We start from the raw sequence: 25,526 nt of genomic DNA, 5'->3' as shown, positions 1-25,526 counted from the left end.
CCCAAAATGATCAAATTTGCTGCAGATGTAGCCACACCAGCAGGATTTGAAGCACGGCAGGAATAAATACCAACATCTTCTTTAAATACATCCCTTATTTCAAGTGTCACAACTTTTTCACGAACTGACGTCTGTATGCGATTTGACAAAGGCAACGGTTTTTCATTAACAAACCAAGTCAATTCAGGGAAAGGCTTTCCTTCAACTTCACAAATAAATGTTGCTTTCTTGTTTGGTTCCACCATGGCAGGTGTCAATTTTCTAACAAATCTTGGGGGTACAGCTTTTGAAATACTTTTAGTGGCTTCTGTGACTGTCTTTTGTACCACTGTCTGACTGACTGTGTGATGAACATCAAGATTTTCCACGTCTTGAATGGGTTCCTCTGGAATCTTCAACACGCTATCAGTCACCCGCTTCTGAGACACAATTTCCAATTCACTTAATGGTGTACTATCAGAAAGAATTGTGGGTCGGGATTCTTCAGGAACTTTCTTTTTGGAAAAAGTATCCACCTTAATGTCTTTGTGCCAATCAAGAGTTTCTGTAGTAGCTTCCACCTGCACGCTCTCAGACAGTAATTTCTCTTTATCTGAAGGGTGCACAGCTTTGGGTTTTGCCAAGGCAATTTCACCTACAGATACTAAATCTTTCATCATCTCATCTTGTTCATCAATCAGTCTTACAGGAAGTAGCATTGGTTTCTCATCTAGAACTTCCTTTAAAATATCTGGAGCATCTGCAAGTTTAGGCATACCAGGAGTCATGGTAACTTTAGACACTTCTGGAGCAGTGTCCGTTAATTCCTCCACATCAAGTGGAGCCTCCTTCATAGGCACTGGTTTCTTTTTTCTCCAAGGTACACTGGGTTTTTTGGTAGGAGTGTCATCCTTAGGCAACTCTTCTGATTTCAGCTCCTGCAAATTTTTTTCTTCCCCTATTTGGTTTTCTCCTACTTCTTTTATAGTTACACCTTGTTTCTCTGTAATTACTTCCTTTTCGTCCTTCTTCACAGGTTTTAGCATAACTTCCTGTACCTCATCTACTGATGGTTTCTCTTTAGGTACAGGCTTCAATCGCAATTCTTTCCTATCATCGGTTTTCTCAGGAACACTCTTTTTGACAGGTTTCAAAGTAATTTCCTCCTTTTCCAGTTCAGGTGCCTCATGTTTCTTTCCACGTTGCCAAGGTACTTTGGTGATCTCCTTACTATCTTGTAAGGGAGATTCCTCATTACTTGGAATTAAAGGTACTTCCCTTTCATATACAAGTTTCTCTAATGGTTTTTGTTTCTCCACTGCTGGTTCAAGTTTAAGGGTAATTCTTTCCAAGTCTTCGGCTGTTGGCTTCGGTTTCTCAACAGGCTTCAACTGTACAATTTCTCTTTCTTCTGTCTCCACTGGAATATCCTTCTTCACTGGTTTCAAAGTAATCTCCTCTTTCTCCTGAACAGGTTGTTTAGGCTTCTTTCCTCGTACCCATGGTACATGCGATACCTGATCTTGATCTGGTGCCTCAGGCTTTTCCTCAACAGATACTCCTTCTGGAACAGAGTAGGCTTTCTCTTCCGTATCATGTGGAGTGTCCTTAAGGCTCTCTGGTTTCTTTACTTTCTTGGTCTCTTTCGGTTTTTCTGCAGTTGTGCCTTTTTCAGCCAACTCCCTTGGAAGAGATTCCTCTTCTTTCAATACTTCCTTTGTCTCCTTCTTCACAGGTTTCAGCACCAACTTGTCTTCTTCTACTGCTTTTGGTTTATGTCTCTGTACAGGTTTCAACTGTACAATTTCCTTTTCTTCTGTCTTCTCTGGAATATCCTTCTTCACCGGCTTCAATGAAATCTCTTCTTTCTCCTGTTCAGGTTGTTTAGGTTTCTTTCCTCGAACCCATGGTAAATGCGATACCTGATCTTTCTCTGGTGCCTCAGGCTTTTCCTCAACAGATAGTCTTTCTGGAACCATCTCTGGTTTCTCTTCCACATCCTGTGGTGCCTCTTTCAAGCTCTTTGGTTTCTTGACTCTCTTTATCTCTTTTGATTTTTCTACAATTGTATCTTCTTCAGTCACCTCCATTGCAAGAGACTCTTCTTTTCTAATTACTTCCTGTGTCTCCTTCTTCACAGGTTTTAGAACTATTTTATCCTCTTCTTCTGCTGTTGGTTTATGTCTCTGTACAGGTTTCAACTGTACTATTTCCTTTTCTTCTATCTTCTCTGGAATATCCTTCTTCACTGGCTTCAAAGTAATCTCTTCTTTCTCCTGTTCAGGTTGTTTAGGTTTCTTTCCTCGTACCCATGGTAAATGCGATACCTGATCTTGTTCTGGTGCCTCAGGCTTTTCCTTAGCAGGTAGTCTTTCTGGAACCATCTCTGGTTTCTCTTCCGCATCCTGTGGTGCCTCTTTCAAGCTCTTTGGTTTTTTGACTCTCTTTATCTCTTTTGATTTTTCTACAGTTGTATCTTCTTCAGTCACCTCCATTGCGGTAGACTCCTCTTTTCTAATTACTTCCTGTGTCTCCTTCTTCACAGGTTTCAGCACTATTTTATCTTCTTCTTCTGCTGTTGGTTTATGTCTCTGTACAGGCTTCAACTGTACTATTTCCTTTTCTTCTATCTTCTCTGGAATAGCCTTCTTCACTGGTTTCAAAGTGATCTCTTCTTTCTCCTGAACAGGTTGTTTAGGTTTCTTTCCTCGTACCCATGGTAAATGCGATACCTGATCTTGCTCTGGTGCCTCAGGCTTTTCCTCAACAGATAGTCTTTCTGGAACCATCTCTGGTTTCTCTTCCACATCTTGTGGCCTCTCTTTCAAGCTCTTGGGTTTCTTAACTTTCTTGATCTCTTTGGATTTTTCAACAATTTTATCTTCTTCAGTCACTTCCATTGCAAGAGACTCCTCTTTTCTAATTACTTCCTGTGTCTCCTTCTTCACAAGTTCCAGCACTATTTTATCCTCTTCTTCTGCTGTTGGTTTATGTCTCTGTACAGGTTTCAACTGTACTATTTCCTTTTCTTCTGCCTTCTCTGGGATATCCTTTTTCACTGGTTTCAAAGTGATCTCTTCTTTCTGCTGAACAGGTTGTTTAGGTTTCTTTCCTCGTACCCATGGTACATGAGATACCTGATCTTCATCTGGTGCCTCAGGCTTTTCCTCATCAGATACTTTCTCTGGAACAATGTCAGCTTTTTCTTCCATATCATGTGGAGTCTCTTTTAAGCTCTCTGGTTTCTTTACTTTCTTGGTCTCTTTTGGTTTTTCTGCAGTTGTGTCTTCTTTAGCCAACTCCCTTGGTTGAGATTCCTCTTCTTTGATTACTTCCTTTGTGTCCTTCTTCACAGGTTTCAGCACTAACTTGTCTTGTTCTTCTGCTTTTGGTTTATGTCTCTGTACAGGTTTCAACTGTACAGTTTCTGTTTCTTCTGTCTTCTGTGGAATATCCTTCTTCACTGGCTTCAAAGTAATCTCTTCTTTCTCCTGAAGAGGTTGTTTAGGTTTCTTTCCTCGTATCCATGGTAAATGCGATACCTGATCTTTCTCTGGTGCCTCAGGCTTTTCCTCAACAGATAGTCTTTCTGGAACCGTCTCTGGTTTCTCTTCCACATCTTGTGGCGTCTCTTTCAAGCTCTTGGGTTTCTTGACTTTCTTTATCTCTTTTGATTTTTCTACAATTGTATCTTCTTCAGTCACCTCCATTGCAAGAGACTCCTCTTTTCTAATTACTTCCTGTGTCTCCTTCTTCACAGGTTTTAGAACTATTTTATCCTCTTCTTCTGCTGTTGGTTTATGTCTCTGTACAGGTTTCAACTGTACTATTTCCTTTTCTTCTGCCTTCTCTGGGATATCCTTTTTCACTGGTTTCAAAGTGATCTCTTCTTTCTGCTGAACAGGTTGTTTAGGTTTCTTTCCTCGTACCCATGGTACATGAGATACCTGATCTTCATCTGGTGCCTCAGGCTTTTCCTCATCAGATACTTTCTCTGGAACAATGTCAGCTTTTTCTTCCATATCATGTGGAGTCTCTTTTAAGCTCTCTGGTTTCTTTACTTTCTTGGTCTCTTTTGGTTTTTCTGCAGTTGTGTCTTCTTTAGCCAACTCCCTTGGTAGAGATTCCTCTTCTTTGAATACTTCTTTTGTGTCTTTCTTCACAGGTTTCAGCACTAACTTGTCTTGTTCTTCTGCTTTTGGTTTATGTCTCTGTACAGGTTTCAACTGTACAGTTTCTGTTTCTTCTGTCTTCTGTGGAATATCCTTCTTCACTGGCTTCAAAGTAATCTCTTCTTTCTCCTGAACAGGTTGTTTAGGTTTCTTTCCTCGTACCCATGGTACACGCGATACCTCTACTTGTTCTGGTGCTTCAGGCTTTTCCGGAACTGACACTCCTTCTGGGGCAATGTCTGCTTCCTCTTCCACATCACGTGGTACCTCTGTCATACTCTTTGGCTTCTTTACAATTTCAATCTCTTTTGGTTTTTCTGGAATTATGTCTTCTTTAGGCACTTCCCTTGGAAGAGATTCCTCTTCTTTTGTTATTTCCTTTTCATCCTTCTTCACAGGTTTTAGCCCTATTTTGTCTTTTTCTTCTGACATTGGTTTCTGTTTCTCTACAGGCTTCAATTGTACAATTTCTCTTTCTTCTATCTTCTCTGGAATATCTTTCTTGACTGGTTTCAAAGTAATTTTCTCTTTCTCCTGAACAGGTTGTTTAGGTTTCTTTCCTCGTGCCCACGGTAAGCGCGATACCTGATCTTCCACTGGTACCTCAGGCTTTTCCTCAACAGACACTCCTTCTGGAACCATGTCTACTTTCTCTTCCACACCACGTGAAACCTCTTTCTGACTCTCTGGTTTCTTTATACTTTTGACCTGTTTTGGTTTTTCTTCAGTTGTGTCTTCTTTAGGCACTTCCCTTGGAAGAGATTCCTCTTCTTTGCTTATTACCTTTGTGTCCTTCTTCACAGGTTTCAGCATTATCTCATCCTCTTCTGTTGCTGTTGGTTTATATCTCTGTACAGGCTTCAACTGTACTGTCTCCTTTTCTTCTATCTTCTCTGGAATATCCTTCTTCACTGGCTTCAAAGTAATTTCCTCTTTCTTCTGAACAGGTTGTCTAGGTTTCTTTCCTCGCACCCATGGTAAATGTGATACCTCATCTTGCTCTGGTGCCTCAGGTTTTTCCGCAACAGATAATCTTTCTGGAACCATCTCTGGTTTCTCTTCCACATCATGTGGCATCTCTTTCAAGCTCTCGGGTTTCTTGACTCTCTTTATCTCTTTTGATTTTTCTACAATTGTATCTTCTTCAGTCACCTCCATTGCAAGAGACTCCTCTTTTCTAATTACTTCCTGTGTCTCCTTCTTCACATGTTTCAGCACTATTTTATCCTCTTCTTCTGCTGTTGGTTTATGTCTCTGTACAGGCTTCAACTGTACTATTTCCTTTTCTTCTATCTTCTCTGGAATATCCTTCTTCACTGGCTTCAAAGTAATCTCTTCTTTCTCCTGTTCAGGTTGTTTAGGTTTCTTTCCTCGTACCCATGGTAAATGCGATACCTGATCTTGTTCTGGTGCCTCAGGCTTTTCCTTAGCAGGTAGTCTTTCTGGAACCATCTCTGGTTTCTCTTCTGCATCCTGTGGTGCCTCTTTCAAGCTCTTTGGTTTTTTGACTCTCTTTATCTCTTTTGATTTTTCTACAGTTGTATCTTCTTCAGTCACCTCCATTGCGGTAGACTCCTCTTTTCTAATTACTTCCTGTGTCTCCTTCTTCACAGGTTTCAGCACTATTTTATCTTCTTCTTCTGCTGTTGGTTTATGTCTCTGTACAGGCTTCAACTGTACTATTTCCTTTTCTTCTATCTTCTCTGGAATATCCTTCTTCACTGGTTTCAAAGTGATCTCTTCTTTCTCCTGAACAGGTTGTTTAGGTTTCTTTCCTCGTACCCATGGTACACGCGATACCTCCTCTTGCTCTGGTGCTTCAGGCTTTTCTGGAATTGACACTCCTTCTGGAGCAATGTCTGCTTCCTCTTCCATATCACGTGGTACCTCTGTCATACTCTTTGGCTTCTTTACAATTTCGATCTCTTTTGGTTTTTTCGGAATTATGTCTTCTTTAGGCACTTCCCTTGGGAGAGTTTCCTCTCCTTTTGTTATTTCTTTTTCATCCTTCTTCACAGGTTTCAGCATTATTTTGTCTTTTTCTTCTGCCATTGGTTTCTGTTTCTCTACAGGCTTCAACTGTACAATTTCTCTTTCTTCTTTCTGCTCTGGAATACCTTTCTTCACTGGTTTCAAAGTAATTTCCTCTTTCTCCTGAACAGGTTGTTTAGGCTTCTTTCCTCGTGCCCACGGTAAGCGCGATACCTGATCTTCCTCTGGTACCTCAGGCTTTTCCTCAACAGAGACTCCTTCTGGAACTATGTCTGCTTTCTCTTCCACATAACGTGGGACCACTTTCAGACTCTCTGGTTTCTTTATGCTTTTGATCTCTTTTGGTTTTTCTTCAGTTGTCTCTCCCTTAGGCACTTCCCTTGGAAGAGATTCCTCTTCTTTGCTTATTTCCTTTGTGTCCTTCTTCACAGGTTTCAGCATTATTTCATCCTCTTCTGCTGCTGTTGGTTTATGTCTCTGTACAGGCTTCAACTGTACTGTCTCCTTTTCTTCTATCTTCTCTGGAATACCCTTCTTCACTGGTTTCAAAGTAATTTCCTCTTTCTCCTGAACAGGTTGTTTAGGCTTCTTTCCTCGTACCCACGGTAAGCGCGATACCTGATCTTCCTCTGGTACCTCAGGCTTTTCCTCAACAGACACTCCTTCTGGAACTATGTCTGCTTTCTCTTCCACGTCACATGGAGCCTCTTTCAGACTTTCTGGTTTCTTTATACTTTTGACCTCTTTTGGTTTTTCTACAGTTGTGTCTCCTTTAGGCACTGTGCTTGGAAGAGATTCCTCTTCTTTGAATACTTCCTTTGTGTCCCTCTTCACAGGTTTCAACATTATTTTGTCTTCTACTTCTGCTGTTGGTTTATGTCTCTGTACAGGCTTCAACTGTACTACTTCCTTTTCGTCTCTCTTCTCTGGAATATCCTTTTTCACTGGTTTCAACATTATCTTCTCTTTCTCCTGATCAGGTTGTTTAGGTTTCTTTCCTCGTACCCATGGTAAATGTGATACATGGTCCTGCTCTGGTGCCTCAGGCTTTTCCTCAAGAGATACTCCTTCTGGAGCAATGTTTGCTTTCTCTTCTAAATCATGTGCAGTCTCTTTCAAAGTCTCTGGTTTCTTTATACTCTTGATCTCTCTTGTTTTTTCTGCACTTATATCTTCTTTATGTATTTCCTTTGATAGTGATTCCTGTTCTTTGGTTACTTCCTTTGTGTCTTTCTTCACTGGTTTCAGCACTATTTTCTCTTTTTCTTCCACTGTTGGTTTCTGTTTCTCTATAGGCTTCAACTGTACTATTTCTCTTTCTATTGCCTTTTCTGGAATATCCTTCTTCACTGGTTTCAAAGTAATTTCCTCTTTCTCCTGGACGGGTTGCTTAGGTTTCTTACCTCGTACCCATGGTAAATGTGATACCTGCTCTTGTACTGGTGCCTCGGGCTTTGGTTCAAGTGATGCCTCTTCAGGAACAATGTCAACTTTCTGGTGCACATCATGTGTATATCCTTTCAAGCTTTCTGGTTTCTTGGTTCTCCATGGTACTGTTGATTTTTCTGCATTTTTATCATCTTTTGTCAAGTCTGTCACTAGTGGACTCCTTTTTGTAACATTATTATCCAACATGTCTGCTGGCAATGTCTTGTCTGAAGGTTTTCCTTTTCGAAAGAATCTTTCTGTCCTTTCTCTCTCTTGTTGCACTCCTAATAGTGTCACATCATCTTCTTCTGTCACTGTTATTCTGCTATCTTTTTTTATGTGCTTCCTTCTTTGATCCTCTTTCTTTGGCAAATGTGGTGTCTTTTGTCTTTCTTCAAGTGTTTCTTTCCTTTGGTCCAAATGTAAAATTGTTGAATCTTCTTCTGTGGCTATCTGCTCTATTCCCGTTGTCTTGTCCATAACACTGTACAGCGAATCATCAGTGTCAGTCCTGCTATATTGTTCTTCAGGTCTTTCACTTCTAATATCTATATCCTGCCGAACTTTCTTTTTAAGCTGTACCCCCCCACTGACAGTTTTCAACTGTACTTCCTCAAGATGCTCTTTATCAATACTCCTCCGGTGCTGAGCAGTTCTTTTTAGCTGTATTTTCTCCTGTGTCCAGGGAACTGTGGTTTGTGATGGGTGCACGGGAAAAAGCTGCTTACGCCTGGGTTTCCTCCACGGCAGCGTCTCATCGCCAACTGGTAACTGGACTGTATCGTATGAATCCTCCTGTATATAATCATGTCCAGCACCACTACCGTCAGCATCTGCTTCTTGACCATCTCCTGACATCCCACCAGTTTTCGGGATTGAACCATGATGACTAGAAGAATATCCAGGATGTGGTATTTTTGGTGCTCCTGAGCCTGGATGGACTGTTGAAACATCTCTCCGTCCTGCAAAGCCATAATGCACCGACACGCCACATGTTGTCTGTTTTTGGTGTAATATGAGTACATACATTGTATTCATTAAATATGCATCTTTGCTATACACATTTTATACAAAAATATTATTCAAATATGTTTCTAAGGGTGTGATCTCTATTTTTGTTAAACAGCACTGAATATTTGTTTCTTTTAAAAGATGAATGACTTTCCAAAGGAATGCTTTCCAACTAAAGAGAAATCTCAAAAGATTCCATGAATGAAATTGTGTGTCTAATCAGTAATAAATGATTTAAAGTATACAATGATCACCATCTGATATGAGAGACAAAGTAGCTAATCAACAAAAACAAATATTGAAAAAAACTATCCCCCCCCCCCCCTTTAGCAGTTTGCCACAGTCCTTTTTATTTATTTGGTCTGGTCTAAAATTTTTCAACAGCCTGACTCCACTCCACATCACACTGACACATAACTCTTCTCAGGAAATAAAAATGAACAGCATCTCCTTTTGAAATAACATCTGTTCACAGATGTACACACAAAGGCAAAAGAGTCATAAGCATTTGGGCCAACAAATTCCTTCATCCATCATCGAAGCACCACCCAAACTGTTTGCCAAAGAAAAGACAGCAGGAGAGGGCATGGCAGGAAATGTAAACAAAGATCAACACCGACAATTTTTGAAAATACTGTAGTTAAAACTGTAGCAGGAGGCTTTGCAGTAGTGCTCATAATGGGACAGTTTTTTTGCAGGTGGATCTTTCACTGTATTTCATTTGGAACCCCAAGTTGTTTCAACTGAACAGCAAAAACGGAATTTCAAACACCTGGCCTCCATGATCCTGGGGTAATGTTGCTTCCTTGAATTTAATATGCAGCATGAAGCATCTGTTGCACTTTACATATTTTTGACACACTGAAGACACAAATAATCTATTTACATATTTGATCCTGTATCAGGTGTGCATCCAAGACAGAAATATTTCACCTTCCAATATTTATGCTGTTGACAGTACAGCCATCTTCAAGATAAGTTGGTGACTGAATTAAAACCACTTTGCACAATGATATACTGTGTAGTAAAATGCACATGTGTCATAGAGAAGACAGTTAGAACAACAACACCAGTCACAAATAAAACTTATGCGTCTAAGAATAAAATGTAGCAAATGCCAAATAAGCAAATCTGCAGTGCTTACAAACTAGGTTCTTAAATATGAAAATAAACAGCATGTGTTGCAATGACAAGCAGCAAAGATTTAGAAAAATAATTTCTTTGCGAGTGCACATGAGAAAGTAGTGGTTTCCAAGAATAGTACAAGAGCAGCACCGTGAACACCAGTGACTCACCTGCCTTCTGCAGCCCACCAAATCTACAGTGGCTGAACACTGATTTCCACTGAATTCCGTGTCTTACGTGAAAGTCAAGTTACTGGACACAGCCTCATCCTTCTGGGATTCAGTGGTGAAGGAAGGTTTGGAAATACAGTTGGCAGACAACTACTCAACTGAGACAGGGCATACCAGCTCGATAATACACAGAAATCACTCACTTCATGTGTGCAGTCTCAGAGGAGTTACTGTTTTGAGTCTTCACTGCCTTGCTTTCCCACCTGTGCCATCCATTTTAATAACTAAACCCATGACTTATAAGTACTGTGGATTTTCTGACTCGGTAATTGCTATATTTTATTCCTAGACACATAAATTTTATTTGCAATCAGTGCTATTGGACCAGTTGTCTTACCTCATTCACAAATGCACTTTACTTCACAGTATACCATTGTGTCAAGTACTTGTAATTCAATTACCAACTTGTCTCAAAGATTCCTGAAGGTATCAGATTTGTATTTTCAATGTAATTATGCAGTTTTGGGTTCCAAACTAGTTGTTCTACATTTACTGTGTTGCTCTTTGCACATTCATAAAAATCGCTGTACACCTCAAACACATCTACAAACTAATAACTCTATGACATAAAATACTTTGTGAGCATTATAAATTAAACCACTGCATGCTCCTATACACTTGAGCAATGTGGACTTGAACCCACTGTACTTAATTCAAATCTTCAGAAAGGCAATACACAATTAATAGTATATCCTATCTCAGAAAAGTATACGAGGTAACTTTGCTAAATGGGGACAAACTACAGGAAACAATTCCTGAGAGGATAAGAAGCAAGACATGTCATATGGACGTATGGCCAAAAATGCATTCCGAGGGAGGTACAACCACTTTAAGGTGACGATAAAAGATCATTGACGGTGTAGGTTTCAATGACTGAAAGCTCACATAAGAAGATGCAAGACATGTCTGGAACATTTGAGCTCCACATTTGAGATGGCAGTGAGCTGGAGCAACATGAAATACCAGGCACACTAGCCTTAGTAACGAAAAATGCATGTCTCACAACAGGGGAGGCAGTGGCACCCCAGGAAGTGCAGATATGCCTCACCTGTGAGGCATTGTGGAATGATAACTGGTCCCACAAAGTGGTTGCCAACAGTCCCCACACTGAGGTTGAACTAATGTCGACAGTTTGCTGCCAATTTATTGTGGAGACTCTTGGCAGCACATGGGCAAATGTTGTGAAGGTCGATGATACCATCTCTCACAGAGGATATGGATGGTGGCAGTTGTAATGGAGAACATTCCACACAGTTGTACAGCTCGCCATGTGTTGGCAGGCCACCTGCCTGATGCTGATACCAGGATCACTGTTAAAATATTTTTTTATCTCCACCTACAAGAGGGTGTTCCTGCCTTAGAATAGATTAACACATTTTTGTTCCTTACCTTCTCAGAGATCGTTTTCTGCTGCTTGTTCCTATTTACTAAAATCATCTGGTATTATTATTGAGAAAACCATAAAATTCTGAGTGGGAAACCTACTTTTAAGCACACATTTACTACAAATTTTCTTTCCAGATCTACTAAAGTTTTATATCACATGATTATGCACAAAAACGCACACACTTTAACATATTGTTTATGTGTGAGTGTGGATGTTCACCATTGTATTATAATCTTTGTTGTGTCATTTTAAATTACTGTGGAGATTATACATTCTTTCACCCCCCACATGACGTACATACAGCTTCTTCTTGGTCTTTCATTCTTTTGTAAGACTGCCTTACATCCAACCTCTGCTTTGACATATCTAAAAAGTATTCATTTTTTAATTACAAATATAATAATACACTCAGATAAAGTATTTATATAGGAAGACTCTGCAAATACGTATAAACTTCAACATACATGCTTCCCTGTATGGCACAGAAGACACATAAATGTAGGGGGCACACTAGTTGGAAGATCTGATTTACTTCTCCCAAAAACAGAATCCACTAACTATACTTCTGTGAAAAGACTGCTTCCTCCACTTGTGGCAGCTGAGCTCTTAATGCTCATGAGTTCCTACAGCAGTAAAGCAGACAAGTGAAAGAAGCACACTTCTCAGAATTTTGCGTTACTTGCTGCTTAATTCGATCCACTGCAATGCTTCTTTTTTTCATGTTTCTTTTTTCCCCTGTGTCTTACTTGACAAATACTCCCCCTACTATTCCTAACTCTCTAGATTTTAAAAGATTGTCTTCAACATTGCATTGCTAACTTCTTTAAACTCCTCTTAATATTTCCTGTATATGGATGTCATCTACAAGTGCAGGATCAGTCCTCCTGTCTTAGTACAAGCACTCCTGGCTTTTGGAAAATTCTTTCTCCAAATGTTCCTTTTGTCACATGGCATATTATTACTACATCAGTGTGCAAACCCAAACTACAACAATGTTCATGTTTTTCATTTTAACTTCTGAGAAAACAGATCTGTTGATTTTAAAGAAACAGTGACGATGTTATAGCGTCCTCTGCTCCAGAAATCCCCAAATGACATTCTGTAACATTTATGTATAGTCTATACAGTAACATACTTCCAAAGTATTGGCACAAAACTGAGACAAAGGATTGCATCTCAGCAATTCGTGGAAATCACCCGCTTCATGTGTGCACTCTCAGAGAAATTATTGTACTGGGTCTTCACTGCCTGGCATTCCAACGCATGCAATCCATTTTAATAATTAAATACATGACTTACAAGCACTGTGTATATGCTGACTTAGCACTTGCTATGTTCTATTACTAGAAACGTAAGTTTCAGCTGTGTCTTTATTAATATGGACAAAACATGAAAATTAATGGTTATTTTTAAAAAAGGCCTGATGGGCAACATAACTAAATTTATTGTTTTTATATATTGGAGACTGGTGGCAAGTACCTTTGATGTCATTAAATCTCTGTTCATTGTGAAAAGAGTTGGCAGCTTCATGTTCTTCCAACAAAATATGAAAATATTGTATGTTGTGACACCAATGGAGGTTAAACATGCATGTTGCTTGTTTGCTGACAGAATATCAATACTATCTATCAGTTTTAGCAAAACAGAAATAACCTATTTCTCTGTATCATGTAATTAAAAATTAAGTCAGTGAAAATTGTATATCTGCTAAGTAAAACTTTGTCATGTATACAAAGTAAGGTAAGTTGTGGTCTTTCTTGTAATTATAACAGTAATTGTGTAAATGAGATTGCTGTTTTTGACAAAATAAGGAAAAAATATTTCAGTATAGGATGGGAAATCCAGGAAAGAATAACGACACTATTACTAAAAGGATTGACTGTTGCTCACCATATAGAGGAGGCACTGAGATGAAGGCAGGCACAACAAAAAGACAGCTACACCTTTGAGCTTTTGACAAAAAAGCCTGATTCTAAAGTAGAAAAAACAAACACATATGCACAATTCACAAACATATGGCCACTGTCTCTGGCCATTGAGGCCAGGCTCAGACTCAGTGGCCAGAGGCAATAGTCGTAAGTCTGTGAGTTGTACTTGTGTGCATGTGCATGTGTGTGTGTTTCTACTTTAGAAGAAAGCCTTTTTGCCAAAAGCTCAAATGTATAGCTGTCTTTCCGTTGTACCTGTCTGCAATTCAACATCTCCTCTATATTGTAAGTAGCAATCTACCATTTCCTAACATGATTGTCAGTAAAGGATGTTAGATATCCTTGCCTGAGAGGTAAATGGGAAAGTTCAATTTCAACTTCAGACCTTATTTGTCAGATTCATACAATGATTCATTCATGGGTGAAATATGCTAGTCATGCTCTAGCAGACGGCTAATTTAGGCAGTGTTAAATGGGTCCATGTCCATGTAACACTACCTAAATTAGCCCTGTGCAAGACCATGACTGGTGCCTTTTAAACACAAATAAAGCAATGTATGGGTCTTACTCCAATACAGTCTAAGCTGAGATTGTGGAAACTGAACTTACACCCATTTATTTCTCAGATTGGGATATACTAGCATGACTAAATAACAAAAGCTAGTTTTCAATTTCTCCAGTGAAATTATGTACTGATTAATGCTTGTATTGTAAAACAAATAAGGAGAAATATAAAATCATTGACAACAAGCTGAAAAATTAAAACTACTCCCATTAAGAATAAAGAAAACTTCATTTCATTCAGTGGTATCAGAATAAATTTATGTACTAAGGAAATCTAAAACAAACATTAAATGTTTGGTCTATTTGCTGCTGAGCATTTCCTCAACCAGCCTCTCCTGGATAGCAAAGTAATTACCTTCTTCAGCTAACCTAAATCAGTATCATATTTTCTGATGACTATTTCATTTTTGAAAGAGAAACATAAAAACAAGTAAGAGATAGCCAAATGATTCAGGGTGGAGCCCTCTTACTGGAATCTGTCTGTGGGTCACTTAGAGATAGTCCTACTCAACTCCAAGAAGTCAGATCACTAGATGGTGTCAACATAGTAATGATATTTTGACAATTTGGATCCAGAGTGACACTGAAATAGTAGCTTCCATAGAATAACTCAACTCAATTCACAAGTATTACTCATTAATTCAATTAAAAAACATGACAAACACAAAAGTATAAACCAATTTAAAAAATTAAAAAACAATTCTCCCCTTGTCAACATAGAAGATCGGTCCCAGGCAACCTTGAGTCTAGGTATCCACCTCTCCATTCTAAACTTTCCACTCAAACCCTCTTTCCTTCCCAATTGAGGAAGGAACAATTTTGACAGTAGCGAAAGGTTGTCTCTACTTTTATGTTTTTATTGGTAGTACTTAGAATTTCACCCCCTGGTGATAAGTAATGGCCTTCTTGTAATTTTACTTTTTTTCAGGTTGATTTTCCTTATATGTAATTCAGACATAATTTCCATAATTAACCATGTAGTAGATTAACATTTTCATAATCTGCTGTTAGTGTATTTTTGTCTGTGGTGGGTGTTTCTGCACATTAAGGTGTAAGCTAATCCGTATCACATTTCTAATGACTCTCCTTTCATGATGGAATTTAAAAAAACACAATGTGTGAATAAATGAAGGACAAAACTTAACTACCTCTAAATGGTTCACAGTGAGCTCCATGCGTTAATATATCTAGTCACCTAAAATAATCAAACATTCCACATGAGACAAAAATAAACATTTAGCTTCACCACATGGCTTCTTTTAGTCTTCCTCATTACAACATTACTTTACACATGGGAATTTGCCCCTAAGAATATGTTTGCTCTATTTCATGCAAGTAGTCACTTGACGACAATTTACTTTCTTTTCTGTTGTTGCTATTTGCCTTCATTTCTGCCTTTGTTTACATATCCTTCTGATTTACTTATATACCTATTTACCCTTTTTGCCTCTTATTTTCTTTTTATCCTTTCTTCAATTCTCTGCTTGTTATCTTTACTACAGTTACTGTTCATCTATATCTATGTTGTACAACATCTCAGATTTTTAAAATTCTTCTCTTACTGGCCGCGTATTGTTGATCATCTTCTTGGGCTGACTCGCTGTATCAATCAACCTGCTGTCTTGTGTTTCTCCCTTCCCAGTCTCTGAATACCCCTATTTCCAAAAGACATTTTCTTTCTCCTGTCTGAAGAAGACAGCCCAGATTCCAAAAACCAGTGTTTTTATCAGGTTTTGTTCAAGAGGATAAATTTCCTATCATCTGTTTTTATTTGTTTATACATAACAAAGTGAATATACCGTACTAAATAGAGCAACTAGTAACAAGTTTAAAACATAATTGTTATTCTTTTGTAATTTGGGAAACAGATGGATTGACAGTAGGCACACTACATTTTCTTTCAACTTTGTTCTAGAATGTATATCACACTCCTATTAAGCTATTGGAAGTTGCATAATCATGAAGGTGGTGGTATAATGATGGCTCAAATTTTACATTTAGTGTGAAAAGAAGGAATCTCCAGATTTTCCAAAAGGGAATCTAGGCAAAATACAAGTTGGGCAGACTGAAATAATTGTTAACGAGGTTTGTTCAGAAAATAAGTATAAAAGTTGAATAATGTCTTTATGTTACAGGTTGCAGTCACCGCCAGGTGGGACTACTGCTGTAATCAATCCTATCAATGCTCAGTTCGAGTCAGAGCACTCTGCGTGAAGGTGGGAGTGTGCAGCAGCTTGTTGACTGATACCCTTTTTCACCTGCCATCGGCATGGAGCTCTCTCTGATTGAGGAACAGCGCGTCAACATCAAGTTTCTTGCAAAGCTAGGCAAGAATGGCCGTGAGATTTTTGAGTGTTTGAAACAGGTTTACGGAGACAATTCTCTGAAGGAACCAACCGTGAACAAGTGGTTAAAAAGGTTCCGGGATGGCCGAGAAGAAGTGAACGATGACCCTCGCCCAGGACGCCTGTCGACATCGAATTCCAATGCAAATGTTGAATGAATTTGGGCTTGTGTTCTTAAAGACCATAGATTGACAGTCAGAATGATTGCTGATGAGCTGTCAATCCCCAAAACAATTGTTCACGAAATCCTGACACAAAACCTTGACATGAAGAAAATCGTACCGAAGCTCTTGACGCCAGAACAGAAAGCAAAGAGGGTTGAGTGCTGTGAGGATTGGTTGGAAGCAGAGGAATGAGGGGACTTTCTCAACCGAGTCATCACTGGAGACGAGTCCTGGTTTTACGAATTTGATGTGGAGCTCAAATCTCAAAGCAAGGAATGGAAACTAGCAGGAGAACTGAGAACAAAAAAGTCGCGAAAATCAAGGTCCAATGTGAAGACAATGTTGACTGTTTTCTTTGATTCTAGGGGCATTGTTCACAAGGAATTTATCCCTCCCAGCCAGAGAGTGAATGGAAATTTTTACGTTGAAGTTCTGACAACTCTCAGAGCTCGTGTGGCCCGAGTTCGACCGGAGTTGGCAAAAGGGGCCAGGTGGATCCTTCATCATGACAATGCGCCCGCTCACACATCGCTCATTTTGCGCGATTTTTTGGCCCGAAGCTCAATCACCATGACAGACCACCTGCCTTACTCACTCAATTTAGCCCTGTGTGACTTCTTCATGTTCCCGAAATGCAAAATGGTGCTTCGGGGGCAGCACTTGGGAGGTGTGGAAGCCATCAAGGTGGAAACGACACGGCAATGGAACAACATCACAACTGAGGGCTTTCAGCAATGTTATCAACAGTGGAAACGGTGTTGGCAGAAGTGTATTGCATCTCAGGGCGAGTACTTTGAAGGAGACCATATTGTAATACCTGAATAATTGTAAAATAAAGTTATTATTCAACTTTTATATATATTTTCCGGACAAACCTCGTATGCATGAGAGAGGAAGACTTCATGATAAGAAACATTTTCACTTTAAATATTTAAATGGCAGTTCATGGAGTTTTTAACTGTAGTACATGGCAGCAAGAACATGTGGGGAACTGGCATAGTTGTGACTCAGATCAAAGTCCGAAAAAAGAAGTAGCAAAAAAACTACTCTAACTTGGAAACAAAAGTAATGTTTGAAAATAATCTGCAAGTGAATTACAACCACAATATAACTCAGCTTGACATCCTGGATTACAGTAGCATTCAACTAATGTGAATTTCCTGGACTTCTGTTATAGCAAATAAAGGAAAATTAGAAAAATAGAGACAGATTACAAGGGGACATTCCCAGGTGACAATACACAATCTTGATGAAACTTGGTGTGTATGTAGAGGGGCCAAAATAAAGCAATATATATTTTTCGTTTTTCTTAATTTCACTTTGAAGGGGTAAAACACACACTAGAAGATAATTTGGTATATTAGATTTAGAGAGAAGAGCTTTGAAATCTAGATGTACAAAAAATGTGTTTCATACAAAAGCTGAAATGTAATTAACATCATTAAAAACTGTATAATCAACTTTTGCAATACTGTGAAATGTTGCAAAATACCCCACTACCATTAATTGATTTTGAAATATGAAACATTTGTCACAACATAAATTAAGGAAGCTTTCATGCCACATCTATCAATATGTAATAAAGCTTGTTTCTGAAATACTGTTTTAAAAGAATAAGCTGTACACAATATGCTGTCAGATTATTTTCAACATACCTAATTCAAATATCCAAATATTCATGATTATTCTAATTATTTGTTTTACTTATTTTTGTTTTATATTTTAACCCTTATTTTATGTTTTAATTTCATTAATTTTGTTACTTTACTGTTTCACATATGTCCTTTTTTCTACATTAACAATATGACAAGTAATATAAAATCATTACAATAATGATTATCTGTAAAGAAGTGCTTAAAACTTAATGTTGTTTATACCATGCACATAAAATGATCAAATTTTTTTCATATGATACAAATGACAAACAACACATTATAACAATTTATAAAATATTCTGGGCTATTATGTCTTGGTCGAAAAAATTTCACTTTAAAACCCGATGTTTTGTCCCCATCTGCGGAGGACATTTTCAAAGGGGATTGTAGCATTGTCAAATGTCTGAGTCACACCCTGATTTGCTACTGACCTAGGACAGTAGCAAGCCAGAATGTGCATTGGACATTCAACAAAGCTACAATCCCCCTTGAAAATGTCCTCCGCAGATGGGGACGAAATGTCAAGTATTAAAGTGAAATCCCTTCGACCATAGTGTAATAGCCCAGAATATTTCATTAATTGTGACGATTCCAGCCATGAAAGTTTACATTTTATAACACAGTATAAAACAAAATTTGGCAGGATTCTGAAATTGTGGTGGACAATCCTCCAAGTATCCACATTTGCACCACCATTATTTCACTACGTTGGAAAACCTTGTCAAAGAGAACTGAAGCTTGAGTATATTGTTTCTAAAGTGGGCACTGACACAATAATCATTCAGCAAAACTTCTCATAGATCTGAAAATTTTCTCTTCTTCCAACATCGGAAGCAGTATACATCCAACAGGTATATCTGTCCCATTGAGCTTTCGGGATCACCAGATTAACAAGATCCCATGTATGACACTTAATACAGATTTCTCACTGACTCCCCCCCTCCCTCCTTAATAGTTTTAAAAGAAGCTAATGGAGAATTTGGACAGAGAATTCAAGATCTCTTTTTGAAGCCTCAAATGTTCTTCCAACAGCATCAAAATTTGGTAAACTAATGTCTGAGCATATAAAAAGATATTTGACAAAAGTTTTCTTCCCAAGTGCACGAGAAAAATTTGTACTATTGTTGCATTCTTGGGGTCAGTTTCCTTCATCAAGGTTTTCAATACACTGAAATGTGACTCGTACAATGTATTTTGTGCTTAGAGGATCGCCCGCCACAATTACAAATTTTGCTGGATTTTGTTTTATACTGTGTTGTGTACTGTGCATTTTGTGTGAAGAAATTTCGTTCATTTTATGAATATGATGCAAAAAATGGTATGTTTTAAGCATTTCTTTACAAATAATCATTATTACAGTGATTTTGTATCATAAAAATGATTTTCTTGTTATTTTCAATTAACAAACTATATATATGTGAAACAATAAAAAATAAATAAATAAATGAAGAAAGTTTAAGAAATTTTAAAAGAAACATGAATTTATAAAATAAAGCTATGTTTAAAATTGTAATATGTAAAACAAATAATTAGGATAATAATGAACATTTGGATATTTTCATTAGATTTGCTGAAAATACTATGACAGCACATTGTATGCAGCTTATTTTTCTGAAAAAGTATTTCAGGAACCAGCTTTATTACACATGGGTGGAAGTGATGTGGAAGCTTTTTTAATTTATGTTGTGAAAAAAAGTTTTCATTTTTCAAAATGAACAAAATGAATTAATGGTGGTGGAGTATTTTGCAACATTTTAAATTGTTAAAATGTTCATTATACAGTTTTCAGGAAAGTCAATTACATTTCAACTTTTGTATATATATATATATATAAAAAAATAGAGGGAAACATTCCACGTGGGAAAAATATATCTAAAAAGAAAGATGATGAAACTTACCAAACAAAAGCGCTGGCAGGTCGATAGACACACAGACAAACACAAACATACACACAAAATTCTAGCTTTCGCAACCAATGGTTGCCTCGTCAGGAAAGAGGGAAGGAGAAGGAAAGACAAAAGGATATGGGTTTTAAGGGAGAGGGTAAGGAGTCATTCCAATCCCGGGAGCGGAAAGACTTACCTTAGGGGGAAAAAAGGACAGGTATACACTCGCACACACACACATATCCATCCACACATACACAGACACAAGCAGACATTTGTAAAGGCAAAGAGTTTGGGCAGAGATGTCAGTCGGGGCGGATGTACAGAGGCAAAGATGAAGTTGAAAGACAGGTGAGGTATGAGCGGCGGCAAATTGAAATTAGAAATTAGCGGAGATTGAGGCCTGGCGGATAGCGAGAAGAAAGGATATGCTGAAGGGCAAGTTCCCATCTCCGGAGTTCTGACAGGTTGGTGTTAGTGGGAAGTATCCAGATAACCCGGACAGTGTAACACTGTGCCAAGATGTGCTGGCCGTGCACCAAGGCATGTTTAGCCACAGGGTGATCCTCATTACCAACAAACACTGTCTGCCTGTGTCCATTCATGCGAATGGACAGTTTGTTGCTGGTCATTCCCACATAGAACGCTTCACAGTGTAGGCAGGTCAGTTGGTAAATCACGTGGGTGCTTTCACACGTGGCTCTGCCTTTGATCGTGTACTCCTTCCGGGTTACAGGACTGGAATAGGTGGTGGTGGGAGGGTGCATGGGACAGGTTTTACACCGGGGGCGGTTACAGGGGTAGGAGCCAGAGGGTAGGGAAGGTGGTTTGGGGATTTCATAGGGATGAACTAAGAGGTTGCGAAGGTTAGGTGGACGGCGGAAAGACACTCTTGGTGGAGTGGGGAGGATTTCATGAAGGATGGATCTCATTTCAGGGCAGGATTTGAGGAAGATCCATCCTTCATGAAATCCTCCCCACTCCACCAAGAGTGTCTTTCCGCCGTCCACCTAACCTTCGCAACCTCTTAGTTCATCCCTATGAAATCCCCAAACCACCTTCCCTACCCTCTGGCTCCTACCCCTGTAACCGCCCCCGGTGTAAAACCTGTCCCATGCACCCTCCCACCACCACCTATTCCAGTCCTGTAACCCGGAAGGAGTACACGATCAAAGGCAGAGCCACGTGTGAAAGCACCCACGTGATTTACCAACTGACCTGCCTACACTGTGAAGCGTTCTATGTGGGAATGACCAGCAACAAACTGTCCATTCGCATGAATGGACACAGGCAGACAGTGTTTGTTGGTAATGAGGATCACCCTGTGGCTAAACATGCCTTGGTGCACGGCCAGCACATCTTGGCACAGTGTTACACCGTCCGGGTTATCTGGATACTTCCCACTAACACCAACCTGTCAGAACTCCGGAGATGGGAACTTGCCCTTCAGCATATCCTTTCTTCTCGCTATCCGCCAGGCCTCAATCTCCGCTAATTTCTAATTTCAATTTGCCGCCGCTCATACCTCACCTGTCTTTCAACTTCATCTTTGCCTCTGTACATCCGCCCCGACTGACATCTCTGCCCAAACTCTTTGCCTTTACAAATGTCTGCTTGTGTCTGTGTATGTGTGGATGGATATGTGTGTGTGTGCGAGTGTATACCTGTCCTTTTTTCCCCCTAAGGTAAGTCTTTCCGCTCCCGGGATTGGAATGATTCCTTACCCTCTCCCTTAAAACCCATATCCTTTTGTCTTTCCTTCTCCTTCCCTCTTTCCTGACGAGGCAACCATTGGTTGCGAAAGCTAGAATTTTGTGTGTATGTTTGTGTTTGTCTGTGTGTCTATCGACCTGCCAGCGCTTTTGTTTGGTAAGTTTCATCATCTTTCTTTTTATATATATATATATATATATATATATATATATATATATATATATATATATATATATATATATATATATATATATATATATATAAAAGGCTTTAAATATGTCTGCTTGTGTCTGTATATGTGTGGATGTTTTTTGATAAATTTTTCCCACGTGGAATGTTTCCCTCTATTTATATATATATATAAAAACAAAGATGAGGTGACTTACCGAACGAAAGTGCTGGCAGGTCGATAGACACACAAACATACACACAAAATTCAAGCTTTTGCAACAAACTATATATATATATATATATATATATATATATTTTTTTTAAAGATCCTCTCTTTAAATCTCATATGACAAATTATGTTTTGGGGTGTGTCTTACCCCTTAAAAGTGAAGCTGGGAAAAATAAATAAAATATGTATTCCATTATTTTGACCTCTTTATATACCAGCCAAGTTTCATCAAGATCATTTATTTACACCTGAGAATGTCCTTTTTTAGTGAAGTATTATTGCAAGTATGTGAATAAAATTCTGACCTGAAATAAGGGGCATACCCAACAAATTTTTTGTAAATTGGAAGTTGTCATTAATGGATTACAGCTTCTCTCTCTCTCTTTTCTAGGAATTAACACTGCATCTAAAGTCAGGGTAACAGAATGCTGTCATTATCTGGGATGTTGAATTTCTAGAGCTCATATAGAGAGGAAACTTGTTTCAAAAGATTATTCCAGAATCTGAAAGATCACTTTGAAACTAGCAGTTATTTCTACCCAGGGTAAGAATAGTGGCTGAGTTTTTAGTATAGCTTCATCAAGTTTTAGAATGATACAATATCTAAGGTAAAAAATATTTTTTATTCTTTAACTTCAGAGATACTGGGAAATATTTGATGTCACAAAACATCATGCTAAACGTAATTAACATTGTAGGGAATTTAAGTACTTGTAGTGACTGAAGTGTTTTAAGACGCTGGACTTGGATTTAAAAGACGGAGGTTGAAATCTCTGCCGAAACACTGTGACATAGATTTCCTGTGGTTTACTTAGTCTCTTAAGACAATTGCAGGGATGTTTCATTTGTAAAGGACACAGCCAACTTCCTCCCCAATTTGAGTTCAATGTACAGCAACATTCTTATCAATAGGACACTGAACCTTAACCTTCCTTCAAGTATGTCTACCCTATAGGCCATAAGGTGATCCTAACACAGGGTATTTTGTGTCACTGTTTCAGTGCTACTGTAAGATGAAAGAGGACACTGAATTCTGTACGCAAGAGTTTCAATGTTTCACTGGTTAAAGTGAATTTCTTTATTTTCTGTAAATATAATGTGCAACAATCTCTAATATCATGAAAAGAGGTGAACAGAACCAACAGGGGTAAACAGTGTTAAAACTTCAAATTCTGAAGTTGTTAAATAACATATTTATGATAATTTGTGGTAGAAGTCCATGAGTTGAAACCCATAACGCAGCCATTTTGAGAACATACACAGTGAATCTATTGAAAACAGCAAAAGATGCCAAAAATTTATCTGTAAGTAGTTTATGTTAAACAGGTTATAGAATTATACTTGATGTGTTACCTTAACAACACTTTGTCCAAAAATCTGAAGTGACAGATTGCACCCACGCCTTTTGTTTTATTATTGAATGCTATTTTCTGTTTTGAGATTATGTCTTTTTAGATTGTGGGGTGAACATGATCAACCATGCCACAGACTTCAGTGTTCCTCAAAAACAAATATCAAGAAACCAGATTCAAAGGAAAGTAGCCAGTCCTTCATAATATTCCATATACGCACATATGTTTGACACATTACAATCAGCTCTCTTTATTTTTGCAGCTTATATGCACAAAATATTGTTGATTTCAAAGTTGGCTTACCATATGTAAGGGATTAGCGAGGACAGTCCTGGTCTCTTTGTGCAATCCATAGTAATGTCCAGGTGTGGCTGACAGCCCTGCCACAACTTTCGACTTGTTAATGATTTGGCAACACAATAGGGACAATGTGTATATGTTGTTTTTGTACGTGAAGTAACTCATCTACATGTTTCATCACTTTATCTCTATTTGCTCTGTGTTTGATTTTTTAGGAATGGGTACAAAGGAAGTGTGTTTGTTTAAAGTTGATTTGCAACAGGAACACGAATTTTTGAAATTGTGTAATGACAATAACAATGAATGTGCTTACCGCACTGGAGAATTTTCCATTACACATAAAGGAAAGGGTGATATTACAGACCATAGGAAAACAACTGAATGTAGGAGTGTTATTAATGCTAATGGTTCACCAAACATAAAGAGATTTTTTAGAGCCAAATATAACAACTGCTAATTGTAGTGAGCTGCTAAAGAGACTACATTTTTATACCACACTGCTACATGCTAACTCAGTTTCAAAATATCAGACTGTATATCTAAACTGGCATAAAAAATATAAGACCCAGAATTTTCATCTGCTGGGACCAAAACTGAAACAGCCGTTGTTAACATTATTTTGCCTCTTATATTTGTTACTGTATTGTGTTCTTTGGAACATATTAATTATGTAACAATAATGATGGATGAAACAGTAACAAAGTGAAGTAAAACTTGTGCTGAATTGCTGTACGATATTTCAGTCTGGAAGAGAGAATTCAAGTTAAACTTTCAAATTTTGATGAAGTGTCATGCGAAAATGCTCAGATATTGACTCAGTATTTTTTTCAGTGTATAAAGAAATACACACTTGAAGAAAAATTGATTTGCTGTACGGCTGATAACACTAAGAGTAATTTTGGTGGTGTGAAGCGGAAGGGGAATGAATATTTGCTCGCTCAGAAAAGTTCAAAATTATTTAGAGAGACCTATTTTAGGAATTGGTAATTCAGCCCACATTGTACACAAACAATTTCTGACTACAGGTATGCCTAGTGAAAAATAAAACTGAATAAATAAAGTTTCATGTTTCAGTAAACTAATAAGACTTTTATGCAATTTCCAAAATATGTTCTGGGTTGAGCACTAAAAAGTATGGTAATATGTCCCAGGTTGGACCCAAAGAACAAAAACAAAAAAACGTAAGCCTATTTCAGAGTTATTTAACTTTGTCTTCACACATCCTTATGACTGTGCAGTTGTATGGACTAAATGAAATGATCATATCAAATAGCTTACCCATAGAAAATATTATTCAAGCATATTTTACGTGCAATTAAATACAGAAGACATTACCAACAAGATCTACTGATGATGAGATACATACACTTGTCTGACAAACTCAGTGCTATGAAATACATAAGTCAAAGCAACAATACAAAAAGGAATAACGATGTCTAGATTTGTATGCCTGTCTGGCATTAACAGTCGCTGAATACAATTAAAATTCAAATTTTTTAAGTTATTACTAATTTTATTTAGGAAAATGAAGGTGTGACAGTATATGTAGGCAAAAATAAAACAATGGAAAATCCAGGATGGTATGTAATAATACGAGAGAAGAAAAGTTGCCACTCACCATATAGCGGAGATGCTGAGTCGCGATAGGCACAATAAAAAGATTCACACAATCATAGCTTTCGGCCATTAAGCCCACAGGTCTGGGTGACTTCTCCAAAATCTACCCTATTTCCTAAACCTCTCCATCCACACATATACAGACACAAGCAAACATATATTTGGTCTTTAAATATGTCTGCTTGTGTCTGTATATGTGTGGATGGATATGTGTGTGTGTGTGCGAGTGTATACCCGTCCTTTTTTCCCCCTAAGGTAAGTCTCTCCGCTCCTGGGAT

General features: G+C 38.2%; 1 protein-coding gene across 1 annotated transcript in view; it reads right to left on the bottom strand.

The window, feature by feature from the left end:
* LOC124795577 (titin) overlaps nucleotides 1–25,526 on the bottom strand; it is a 529,084-nt gene that overhangs the window by 242,153 nt on the left and 261,405 nt on the right. The window contains exon 75 of the mRNA XM_047259648.1: nucleotides 2–8,625. Coding sequence (XP_047115604.1) covers nucleotides 2–8,625 — 8,624 coding nt within the window. The remainder of the gene's footprint in view (nucleotide 1; nucleotides 8,626–25,526) is intronic.

Source organism: Schistocerca piceifrons, chromosome 4 (genome assembly GCF_021461385.2).
Source record: "Schistocerca piceifrons isolate TAMUIC-IGC-003096 chromosome 4, iqSchPice1.1, whole genome shotgun sequence".
Lineage (NCBI taxonomy): Eukaryota > Metazoa > Arthropoda > Insecta > Orthoptera > Acrididae > Schistocerca > Schistocerca piceifrons.
This window is presented reverse-complemented; position numbering and strand designations above follow the sequence as displayed.